General features: G+C 24.3%; 1 protein-coding gene across 5 annotated transcripts in view; it reads left to right on the forward strand.

Moving 5' to 3' along the window:
- Nucleotides 1–10,073, forward strand: part of LOC129616293 (putative uncharacterized protein DDB_G0282133) — a 45,624-nt gene extending 35,551 nt beyond the window's left edge. For all 5 annotated transcript variants that reach the window (XM_055531876.1, XM_055531906.1, XM_055531889.1 and 2 more), the window contains 7 exons: nt 445–4,452; nt 4,518–4,684; nt 4,742–4,933; nt 4,998–5,069; nt 5,138–5,306; nt 5,376–5,526; nt 6,640–10,073. In XM_055531876.1, the coding sequence (XP_055387851.1) occupies nt 445–4,452; nt 4,518–4,684; nt 4,742–4,933; nt 4,998–5,069; nt 5,138–5,306; nt 5,376–5,526; nt 6,640–6,746 (4,866 nt within the window). In that variant the 3' untranslated portion in view covers nt 6,747–10,073. The remainder of the gene's footprint in view (nt 1–444; nt 4,453–4,517; nt 4,685–4,741; nt 4,934–4,997; nt 5,070–5,137; nt 5,307–5,375; nt 5,527–6,639) is intronic.
- Nucleotides 10,074–13,387: the final 3,314 nt, after the last annotated feature.

Raw genomic sequence — 13,387 nt, forward strand, 5'->3', positions numbered from 1 at the left:
ATTTATTTGATTTTCTTCTATTAGAACAACATTAAAATTAACAACCTCTTTAATGGTCGTAGTTATTTTAAAACTGCCAAACTTGTCAAGATACTAATTTAAATAGACAATTGTCCGTATTTAACAAGTAGATCTTGTTGGATTTGCGTACCTGTATGATCATGTAGATTTTTTTTGTATCTTTTCCTGATCACGGTTATAAAATTTCAATTATCTGTTCCACATAAATGTTTGGCAACCACAGATTTAAAGAACGGTATGGTTATAAAGGATTTATATGGGACCGATACAGTCACATACATTTGAGCTGAAGTTGTAGCTAATGGGAATAGTTAATGCCTTATTTTTCATGTATAACATTAACTCCTTTATTTACTTTGAAATATAATTATTTTATAATTAATGTTCTTATTTGTTTTTTAATTATAAACTTTTTTAACGAAGAATCAACCAAAGGAAGCTCATGAAAAAATATTATCACCTATAAATGCCTTTAAAACAAGTACAATATCCTCAAGTAGTACAGAAAATTTGATCGGCGGCAATATTTTAGATACGACAAATAATCAACATGAACAACAGCAACAACATCATCATCATTGCTCTAAATTGCCTCACCAAAAATCGAATACAGTCTCACCTTCTACATCTACTACAAGTGGTGTATCAAATCAACAGCAATTACAATTATTGAATTCATGTACTCCGTTGTTATCAACATCAAATCAAAATAACTGTAGCAATAATAATAGCAATAACAAATTAAATATCAGTGCTAATTGCAGCGTTAAAAATAATAATAATTTCATTAGCAATAGTAGTAATAATCAAAATTTACAACAAATTCAACAACAAAAAAACTCACAGCAACACAAAATTTTAAAATCTCCAAGAAATAGCAGCAATAAAATAACAACACCTCTAATAAAGACACCGGAAAGAAAACCAACACAATCCAACTCTCCACAATTGAGAACATCCCAATCACCAAAAATCAAACCAAGCATACAGTCACCCAAATTAAAAGCTTCACACTCGCCACAAATAAAACAAGCTATACATTCGCCAAAATTAAAAACGAACCAATCTCCACAGCTGAAACCAATTTCATCACCACAATTTAAAATTGCTCCGCCCCCAATATCTGCGACAATATCCAGTTTATCAAAACAATCAGAGTTTTCTCCTAAAGCAAAAACCTTACCAGAATTTTCACCAAAATCCAGTCCTTCATTGACGAAACCAAATCAAACAACCAATCACACTCAGGAAATCTCTTTTTCTCCAGCAAACTCGGTTCCTGGATCTACTTCTTTAATTTGTTCGATAGAAATAGCTCGTATATGCGTACGGCAAGAATGGTATAACAAGAAATATCAGATACCGGGACGCCATGAACGAAATTTAAGTCCAAAACGAATAAATAAAAGCCCAGGAAGTATAAACGATATTATGATAGCAAGTGATTCGATTAAAGACGCAAGTGTTGAAAATAACAGACTGAAAGGAGCACCTATCTCACGAAGTAGCTCCAGCACTCAGTTGAATATGTCGATGTCATCGGATTTGAAATCACCCGTACATTATTTATCAACAGATACTGCAACAATAGGCTTACCAACTCAGGCAGATGCTGTTTATGAATTATCTAAAAAAAATATTCACACTGCTACTGTTTTAGATTGCATACACAACATTAATTGTATTGAAAGTAGTAATAAAAGTAACAACATAAATGTTAGTAATAAAAATAATGAGAGTACTAATAATGGTAATAATAACAATTATGTTAAAATCAATAGCACTAATAAAAACAATAACACTAAGGATAACAATAAAAATAATAACAGTAAGAATAGTGATAACTTTTCTAATAACAAAAACAATGAAAATAGTAACGAGAAAACAAATAGCAAAACTATTGATCTTGAAAACAAGGACACAAATGGTGATATCATAAGTAATAATGATAGTAATAGCAAAAGTAGAAATAACCATAATAACAACAATATTAATAGCATTGATAATAATTACAGCGATAGCTGTAATAATAAAGCGAATACTATAGAATTCAAAGATGATAATATGAATTATAACAATAATATTAATGATAGTAACAATAATAGTAATATGAATAATAATAGTAATATTAATAATAATATTAATAGTAATAATAATAACAATAATAATATTAATAATAATAATAATAATAATAATAATAATAATAATAATAATAATAATAATAACAAAAATAATAAAAATAATAAAAATAATAATAATAATAATAATAATAATAATAATAATAATAATAATAATAATAATAATAATAATAATAATAATAATAATAATAAGAATAATAATAATAATAACATTAATAATCGTAATAGTAGTAATGACAACAGTAATAATATAAATAGGACTAATAATAATATTGATAATAGTAATGATAATAAGATTAATGATAATAGTAATACTGTCAATAATAATAGTGATAACAATAAACACAAAAATTATAGTCACAATATTGCTAATAATGTGTCTAATAATAGTAATATTAGTAACACGAGCGATGATATTAACAGTAATAATGCCGACAATAACAATAATAGTAGCGTTCAAAATAAAAGTAAAATGGATAAAAAGAATAATGTTGAAAGCTATAATGATAATAGTGATAGCAATAACAAAAATGAAATTAAAAAGGGTAGTGATAGCAATGAAAATAATCCATACAGCAATTTGGCTAATGAAAACGCTCTAAATGATAATGTCGCTAATAATAATGCCGCTAATGATAATGTTGCTGGTGATAATAATAATAATAATAATAATAATAATAATAATTATAATAATAATTATAATAATAATAATAACAATAATAATATTAATAATAATAATAATAACAATAATAATGCTAATAATAATAATAATAATAATAATAATAATAATAATAATAATAATAATAATAATAATAATAACAATAATAATAATAATAATAATAATAAAAATAATAATAATAATAATAATAACAATAATAATAATGATAATAATAATAATAAAAAAAATAATGCTAACAATAATAACAATAAAAGTAATATTAATAATAATAACAATAATAATAATAATAATAATAATAATAATAATAATAATAATAATAATAATAATAATAACAGCAATAATAAAGATGATAATGATAATAATAATAATAATAATAATACTAATAAATGTAGCAGCAAAAATAATAATAGAAATAGAATTTATACCAAGAATAGTAATGGCAAAGATAAAAAAAATGAAACCAATAATAACAATGAAGGAAACAATATTGAAAAGAATAAAGATAATAAAAATGAAATTAATGATAAGAATAAAACAAATAATGAAATAAATGAAGATAGTAATAAGAATGATAATCATAGAAATAATAGTGGTAATATTAGTAACAATGACGATGATACTAGTAGTAATAATAGCTATTCTAGTAAATATTTAGTTTATTCTTCGAGACTGTCTGGAAATTTCTGTAATAGTAACATTACTCAAAGTCAGAATCACCAAGATGGTTTTCGCAATTTAGAAAACAATAATATCAACAATGGTGGTATTAGTGCCGATGGCAAAATTGCTGAAAACAATTTTACAAATTCGAATGAAAATAGTAAAAATAATAAAATAATAAATAAATCATATGACCAATACGACTCTACTGGTCACCCTGATTCGTTATTTGGTAAAAACAATTCAAATAATGGTTATATTTCGCCATCATTGAGAACGTCTAGTTCGAATTCACGTTTAACCCCAACTCATCATCGTCAACTCCAATCACCCAAAATTGAAGAGCACCAGCGTTCATCAAATTTATCATCACAGTCACCAAGTGGTAACAAAGGAAATTTAATACACCCTAATATCATCAAACATGAAGCGGGAATTAAAGATGAGTTAGACGAATTTAACACAAAAACAAGAATACCGTCATCAGTCGATGACAAATCTAATTTATATAGCATCAAAAGTGGCACAAATGGTGGTGGTTCGTTTAAGCAAGAAATTATCAAAAATGAGTTAAAATTAAAAACTACGTCACCTCCAGTAAATATGTCGACATCACTACCAAACGTTGCAGTAGTTACATATTCAAATTTATCTAACTCAGGGCAAATTGCAATACCGACTACTTTATCCCCCGGTGCCGATAGCAGTTCCACTGGAGTTTGCAACAATAGTATTAGCAATAAACTGGACACAATAGACCATAGGAATAAATTAGTTAATGACTGCGGTTTACTAATTAATAAGACTGGAAATATTGTTTGTGGACAAGTTGCCACAAATATTTTTGAAGAAAATGATGAATATACTCCGAAACCTCGTAGGAAGCGTACTTTAAGTTCAAGTAGTAGTCCATATAAAGAAAAGAAAAAAAGAAAAGATAAAGTCAACTCGCACGTATGTGTATTTTTGAATATAAATGTCTGCTTTTATAGATTTTGTCATATTGTTTTCCATTTTAGGAGGCAATTGAAGAGTTTCCACCCACGAATCATGATCGATTACAATTGCATCAAATTAACGAGAAGGTGTTGACATCTCCAGCATCTCAACCAATTGTTTCAAAAGTTTATAGGTCATATTTTGAACAAAACGAGGAGGTGTTAAGGGGCATTCTCAAAGAAGATTGGTATTTTACAACAACATATTGGTACTTAATTTTCTTTTGATAATTTTACTTCTTTAGTGATAAAAAATATCTAGAAGAGGCTAAACGCCTAAAACATGCTGCCGACAAAGAATCAAATTGTTTTGAGCAAGTAATGCTGTATTTGGAAGCTGTATTATATTTTCTGTTATCCGGTGCTGAAATGGAGGAACATAAAAATACTGAGAAAGCTGCTTGTACAATGTACCAGGAAACTTTGTTATTAATTAAGTATGGAAAAGTATTATTTTTTTTTTCTTTTCTTTCTTTTAATACCTTATGTTTTTATAACCAGATTTATTTCGTCTAAGTTTCGCAATCAACAAAACTGTCAAGCAGACAATAACAACAAGGTTGCAATTTTAAGGTATATATTTCATAATTTAAATTAAAAAATTGTATAGTTATTATATTATTTTTTGATCAAATCTTCAGTTTACGATGTCAGTCGTTAATTTCTTCAAAACTATACAAAATGAAACGCCATGAGTATCGGGAGGTTCAAAGGATCGTTAACGATTTTTTTAATCAAAGAAATTCAACTGAAATGTTAAATGGTAATACTCCATCTTCAATATCGCCAACGAACTCCAACGGATCGCAGGTTAATTTCTTTTTAAATTAATTAAAAAAAAAATACTTAAATAAATTTAATACTTAAATACATTTGTAGAGCTCTGGTTCAAATACCCCACCTTCTCAAATAATACCAGTTTCAGTTCTTCACGCATTGCATAAACAAAATTCATTTCTTAGTTATTTAACAAGTTGCCATGATTTATGGGATCAAGCAGATACGTTGGTTAAAAAAGGCAATCATACAGGTAACAAGTTGAAACTGCTGAACATTATTAAGCATATAAACACAATAATTTTGATGATGTACATAATATAAAATACCATTGTTCATGGAATAATTCTTAATCCTGAATTAATGTATTTTCACATTACATACATACATTGCAAAACGTTTGAAATCAAAAAAGTTTAATATTACATATATTGACAATAAAACCACGTCCTCAATATTTGATAACACCTACATGTGCGATCTGAATAATGTTGAAAACCAATGATTTTGACAAAAAATAGGTGAATTGGTACAAAGCATTAGAGAAAATTTTTGCTAATTTTGGTTTGTCCTGTTATACCTGCTTATTTTTTTTAAAAATATCATGTTAAAAAAAATAAGCAGACATTCCGCAAAATGTAAAATTTCAACTTCTACATTTAACAAAAATTTTTGGTAATGAATTATATTTCTTCCAAGTTGTTGAAATCATAACAATTTTTTTTTTCAATTTATTAGTCCTTTATAAAAATTTCATTCTAAGAAGCAGTTAAGAACAGGAAAATTGTTGACTGCAAAAGCAGATACTTACATACATATATATTATGAAAATCTAGACATTTATTTTATAATACATGTATATGTATATGTTAATTAGGCAGATAAAATTAGGAAAAAATAAAAGTTCTTTGCAACAAATGTTGTTTTTAGTTACTGACTCGTACGATTAAAATTTTTGAGATAAGTGTAGTAAAAAAAATTGGTTTCGTTAGTGAAAAAACACATTCAACTAAACTTAACTTTATGTGCATTTGGAAAGAAGATTAAAAAGTTCAAAAAGCAAATTCAAATAAATATGAGGGAATATAGCAGAAACTATGTTTTTGGGAAATAACTGTGCCTTAAGAAAGTAAAAAACAATAATCCCTTGGATCCGCAACGAACTAATTAATTACTTTATCTATTATCGAATAGATAAAGTAATTAATTAGTTAATTACTTATTTCGTTTACTAGTTAATGAACTTATTTGAAAACATCTTCAAGCACTCATTTTGTTTTTTCCACACATTGTAGCACTTTTTGTAGAATAGAAATTTTGTAACGCCAAAATATAAATAATTTTAATATTCAATTTAATTTTACAGATTTCTTCATAGCACTAGATCATGAAAACGGTCCACTAACATTACATAGTTCAATATATGATGTATTTAAATATGTACAAGCGGGTTTAAGAAAATTAAAAGATTAGGGAATTTGGTTTAACAAATTACAAAAAACAAAAAAAATAAAAAAAAAAATAAAAAAAATGTAAAAGCATAAAAAAATTAAAACATGAAATTGATTATATATACTGAAAATTTTTGTAAATTGAATAAATTTTTTATATTAGGTAGAATTATTTCTTTAATATCAAATCATTTTTATCAAAATTAATTATTAATAATTTTTGTTGCATTGCTTTTAATTTTTAAAAATACATATGTAATTGAATTTTTACCATTTTTACCATCGTTATATTAATTTACTACAAATAGTACTTTTTGGAATAAGAACATTATCACTTAAATAAAAAAATGTATCAAAGCACAAAAAAAAACTATTTTTTTAGGTTAAAAACATGATCATTTTGAAAAAGCAACAAGAAAAAAATGACAAAGAAATACATATAACATTCATTATAATGCAGCAATCACGATATAAAAAATATCTTATTTTCTTTTTCAAATATCAAATTTTATTTGTCATATTTCACTTTTATTTACTGCTTAATTTATTTAAACTTAGAAATTAGCAAATTTTACCCGAGAAAACCGCAAGTGCAATTAAATACTACTAATTTTTAATATTGATAAGTTTTAATAACGTAAAAAATTGAATATTAGTACATAAGTAAACAATTGTGTAACCAATTAGAAATTCACGTTCGCATTCGTCTTCAAAATGGCTTTTTTAATCCAAAATGTTGCAGAAAAGATTAAAAATATTTGTGAACAAAATTTATATTAGGAAATATAATTATTCAATTTATTCAAAAGTAAAAACTTTTCAAAAGAATTCTATATTAGTTATTTTTTATAGGCTCCAGTTTTATAATTAATATTTAGTTTCATTGTCAAAAATCGGCATCAACATGTGAACAATTTATTATATAAATAAACGCCTTTTTTTACCAGAACATGAGATATCTAATATTTTTGATCAAGAAAAAAAATAACAATTCTAAGAATCAAGAGTAACAGAAAGAAGCATTAACTAAAGCATGTAAAGCATTTTTCCAATACAAATACACATAGATTACGAGTATCAGTGGTGTATCAGTAAAAAAACTTTAATTCCCCAAAATTTATTTAGATTTAATTTTTTTGTAACCGTACATAAAGTCTGTAATGAAAATTTGCAAGTATACCACTGTTTTTTTTTAAATTTAGTAATGCGGTTTGTCGAAATCCAAAATATTTTCTCTAATATTTATGATTAATCTTAAAAAAGCCTTTGGATCATATTTTTTAATAAAATTTATTCCTGAACAAATTAATATTTCGTTTCATCTAGATTTTCCAGCTGATATTTATTATCTTAATAAGAATGCCCTCTATGTGGGCATTATTGCACCAACCACTTTTTTTTTTAAATCAATTAATCACCTACTATAAAAACTATACAAATGATAAAATGAACTTTCTTAAAAAGTCAAAGAGTAAAATTAAAAATGGTTCGTGCAATGGGACCAAGTTACTCTTTATTTTTCGTAACAATCCAAACAGATAGTAAATTTTCCAAAATTTATTTTTCGACTGTAATTTTATAAACAAAAAAAAATAATATGTATGAGATAATATTAGTAAACATTAAATATATTTTATTATTAATAATGATTTTATAAACTACAATTTTATTGACCTGGTCAAGGATAGAAATCGTTGAAAAGTTTTGAATCATATTTTTCCAATTTTAAAATATTTTGAGTACAGTTATTTAAAAAAAATTTAATTAATATACGTAAAAAAGTTTTTATTCTCATAAAGCTTTTATTCTCATCGTTTATTAAAATTTCGTTGATTATCTTTTCGCTATACCAAATTCTACGATTCTTGATATAAAAAATTAATCTGGTATAAAACAGTAATGATGATGACTAATAAAGTTAGGTTTGAAAGCTGGTAATTATGTATGTATATTAAAAATTGGATTAAAAATTGCTTAACAGAAAAAAAATTAGTGGAACATATAAAAATGTTAAAGGCAGTCACCGCAATAATTAAAACCAAATTTATAATTTCTAAAAAGCTTGTTTAAGTAATTTTTTTTAAATGTAAAAAAATTAATAAATTTAATTAAATAATAAAATTTATAACAAAAAAATATATCTTACTTTTAATATCGTTCCGTTAAAGTGAATTAGAATTTTGTTAATTACTTGTTGCTTACATTTTTTTTTGTTTTTAGCCGCTAATTCATTTAAATTTTGCATGATATAAAATTAATCAATTACAGATCGGTTTAAGGGAAGAATTTAAAAAGTCTATAATTTAAATTTTATTAATTTTGGGTTAATTATAGACTATTATTTAACAAACAATAGGAGAAAAACGGAAATTAGAGTACAATACATTTAAAATTTCTGAAAAAAAAATAAAATATTCAACAGATTTTTTCAGAAGAATAAGTCAAGAAAATTCAATATTATTTACACATACATACGTGAATAAAGGATATCAAAACAAAACGAAAACTCAGGAAATACATATACATAATTTTTATTGTTAATTATTAAAAAAGCTAAAATTCCAAAAAAAAATTTTATTCATGCTTTAACAAACTTGTTAAATAATTTTGGCCAATTACGTATTTATATTAAAAAATTTGAGGTTCAGTTTTTGCTTTATACTTTGAAACTACACTTCTTGTTAAATTACTGAATGTAATTATGATTATATATTATTTATAATAAATTTTAGAACAATACAACACATTTTAATATGCATTCGCTCTTCTTAACATTCGAATATATTTCATGTTTTTAACAAAACGTGCACTGGCTCAAACTAAATAAAAATACGTAATTTTAAAAAATATTTTGTTAAAAATTTAAAAAAAATCAAAAGAACACATAACCAAATTAAAAACCATATTAATCGAGAAGCAATATAAAAATTTTCAACAAATAGCTAATTTAATAAAAGCTGAACGATTTTGTTTGGCCAATTAATTAAGAATGCCCATCTTTATTTATACAGATTTTTTTCCTGAAACCTAAATAAAGACAATTAATCTTTTCTAAATTGTGTTTTAAATATTATATTAAATGTTTACGTATATATGTGCTTATTCTAAATCAAATAAACAATTATAATCTTGGCTGAAGAAAAAAACAAAAATTTAAAAGCATTCCGAAAAAATCATGTCCTTTCTAATTAAAATTAAAAATGTAAAAATTTTTATTTAAATTTGCAAAAAAAAAAAAGAAAATTTTAATTCTTGTTCAAAGCCGTGTAAATTACGATTCTTATTTTTAATTATGCAATGTACTAAATAACCTTTTGAAAGTTCAAAAGTAAAAAAAAATTGATTACTTACTATCACTTAAATTTTTAATTTTTTTACATATTTATTTTATCGTTCATTTGTACTTATATAATAAGCATATGAGCTCGTTTTATAAAATGTTACGTAATTTTTTTTTTTTTAAATTGAATTAATTATTATTTAAATTAGTTAAAAAAAGAGAAAATTCAATTTTAAATTGATTTTAAATTTAATATATGTAGATACATATATATATGTATATATATGCATATATATATATATATATATATATATATATATATATATATATATATATATATATATTATATATATATATGCATATTTATTATAATTATGAATTTAATATATGTAGTTACACATATATATATGCATATATATGCATTTTATATATATATATATATATATATATATATATATATATATATACATATATATATGCATATTTATTAAAATTGTATAAATAAGCGAATACTTTAAATATGATTACACAAATTTCATAAACTTTATTTTTTTTTCGTATTAAACAAATTAGGATTTTAATATAAAATCACTAATAAAAAACTGTAAATTTTCATTTACTTTTTTTTGTATTGTTTTTATTTTAAGTAAATTTAAATTTATTGCAGTTAAGTTATGTATTTAAATAGAGTTTAGTTATCAAAATTTTAAAAAGGAAATAGCTATTATAAAACTATTTCGTTTGTAAAGCAAAAAGAAAAAATTTGAATACAATTAAAATAATTTAGTTAATTAACTACTAGGATGTATAAATAAATTACTCTGTAAAAAGGATTGATAAAAATAATATAATTAATAATTAATTATTATATAAATACACATACATTATTACTATTTTTATTATTATTATTGTATTATTGAAAATTAAAATTATTAAAAAAAATGACGAATTTTTTATTAATAACTATGGAGTTCATGAAATTATAATATCAACGTTATGCTTTCAATTTTTTTTATATCATATTAAGTTTCACTAGATTTCTTTAATTTTTTGTTATTTTGATGTTCTTGTTTTGTACAAATAAATATTTGAAAATGACGAAAATATTTACTTAAAATAAAAATCATTCGAGGAAATAAAAAGAGGGTAATAAAAAGGTGATAAAAAGGAACCTGATTTTATCAAAAATTAAATAGATATTTATTTAATTAAAGTTAAATTTCTTTGTGAGTTAAATTTTTAAACCATCCATTTGTATTACTTGCACTAATATGTATGTTTCATTAACTGTAGTTAAGGTATTTTATTTAAAACTATAACTTTATTCTAGTAAAATTTTTTATTTAAGGATTTTTGCAGCACAAAGTCGAAATTGTGTTATTATAATTCATAATGCAAAATTAGGATAATCGGAAAGTAATCAAAAATGTGCATCAATGCAGCGTTGATGCAAAAAAAAGTTGCTGATGCTACACCGATGTGATGCGTTTACCATGCTGATGCAATATTATTTTGTCTTTTTGGACACTTTCTAAATCATATGTTTTTTGGCGTTTATTTTAAAAAGGTTTTGTATAAAAGTATTAAAATTATTAACAACTGAAAATTTATTAAACATTTTTTTTTTAATTTCAATTAAGTTTTTGAGATTTTAATATAATGGAACATTCAAAAATATTAATACCGGGCATAAAGAAATAATTAACTTTGTTATTTATTGAGTATAAATAATAAATTATTTAAATTATTAAATTATTTGTTTCTCAGCTTCCACTTAAAAAACTTTGCATCAATACAAAATCGCAAAAAAAAAGTGATGCACAGCTGATTTAATGTGATGTGCATACGATGCGTATTTTTGACATTTTTGGACACCAAACTAATGCATTTTCGTACGTGATTTGTACATGATTACACATCGATGCTGCATCTATTACTTTCCGATTATACCCTTAATTTAAAAATCTTTAATCTTTTCCTTTGCAATTTGAAGTTGTTTTAACAAAATTCTCTCATATACTCTCACTTCACTACGGTTTTATTGTAAGAAGTGTATTTAACTACGATTCTTCTATACCTAGTCCGCGCGCGGCTCTAGCAAAATATACAATTTCCATTGGAAAAACCCCCCTCACAGCACGATGCAGTTAGTCCAAGACTAACGACCTCTTTCAAAAATAAGGTTACTTTCATACAAAAAATAAAGCAAAACTTTTGACCTTTTCATAATTTATCTATACACATTGACATAGAGAGTGATATATCGATGGTGAAGCGCACAGATATGCTAAGTCACAAATTTTTCAAAATGCGTTTTTTTACACCAATACTAATTTTGAACGGTCCTCTTTTTGTGGTATAGATTTCATTGCTGTACGTGTATTAGTTTGCGAGATTGGTGTGGGTAAAGTAGGTTAAGTGCAAGGTCGAAGTAGCCAAAAAAGGCCAAGTGCTTTCTTAGAATGTTTAGATTACCAAAGCTGACATATTGATGAAGCATAAATATGCTACGTACATCAGTTGTAATCGAGGAATACTTATATTGAAATTTAGTAGAAAAATAACTTAACATAAAACTCAATATTATTTCGCTATTTTGCACACAATTATGCTAAGTGCATAACTTGCAAAGCAAAGTTAAAAAGTAAAATTTTACATTATTAGCCATTTTATGCTAAGTGCACGACCTATTGTGGAAAAATTCAAATTTAATTAAAAATAATTACTTAAAATAAAAAACTAATTTAAGTAGTTTAATTAAAGAACAATTTAGGATGAAAATTAAACTGTGTAACGTTAATCTAATTAGCTGGCTTCTTTTCGGAAACTTGCAAACTTTCAAAACGCTGGCCTGCACAATTTTAAATTTGTTATTTAGCATATCTGTGCGCTTCACCATCGATATATTTAATAAAATTATTTGAGTTTCTGAAAACGCAAATTATGTAAATGCATAATAGGTAGGAAATCTGGATTATGTATTTATAAGTATGTACATACCAATTTTCTTTGCTCAATAAAACTTCAGTTTTTACTGTTCATACCTGTTACCTGTAAACATGCTAAGGAAAATCAAGAGAAAATTATTAATTCTAAAAATTTTTAAAGTTAATTCTTTGTCGCCCCTTTTTTGCTTGTTTTTTTCAACATTTCATTTGTGTTTCTAACGTTTCATTTCAGGGTTTCAGTTGACTGAAACATTGTAATGCTTTTATCTCTTCACCGCCTTTAAAAGTTTAAAATCTTGACTGGCCACCTACATACTAAAATACACACCTGTACACTAAAAGGACGTAAAAATTCAAAACAAATAATGGCGATTTTGCTTTGTCTCCGGCATGTTTTGTTTCATTAAAAAATTTGTATTTAAAAATAATGCACAT

Source organism: Condylostylus longicornis, unplaced genomic scaffold (genome assembly GCF_029603195.1).
Source record: "Condylostylus longicornis isolate FDR11 unplaced genomic scaffold, ASM2960319v2 ptg000005l, whole genome shotgun sequence".
NCBI classification, from domain to species: Eukaryota; Metazoa; Arthropoda; class Insecta; order Diptera; family Dolichopodidae; genus Condylostylus; species Condylostylus longicornis.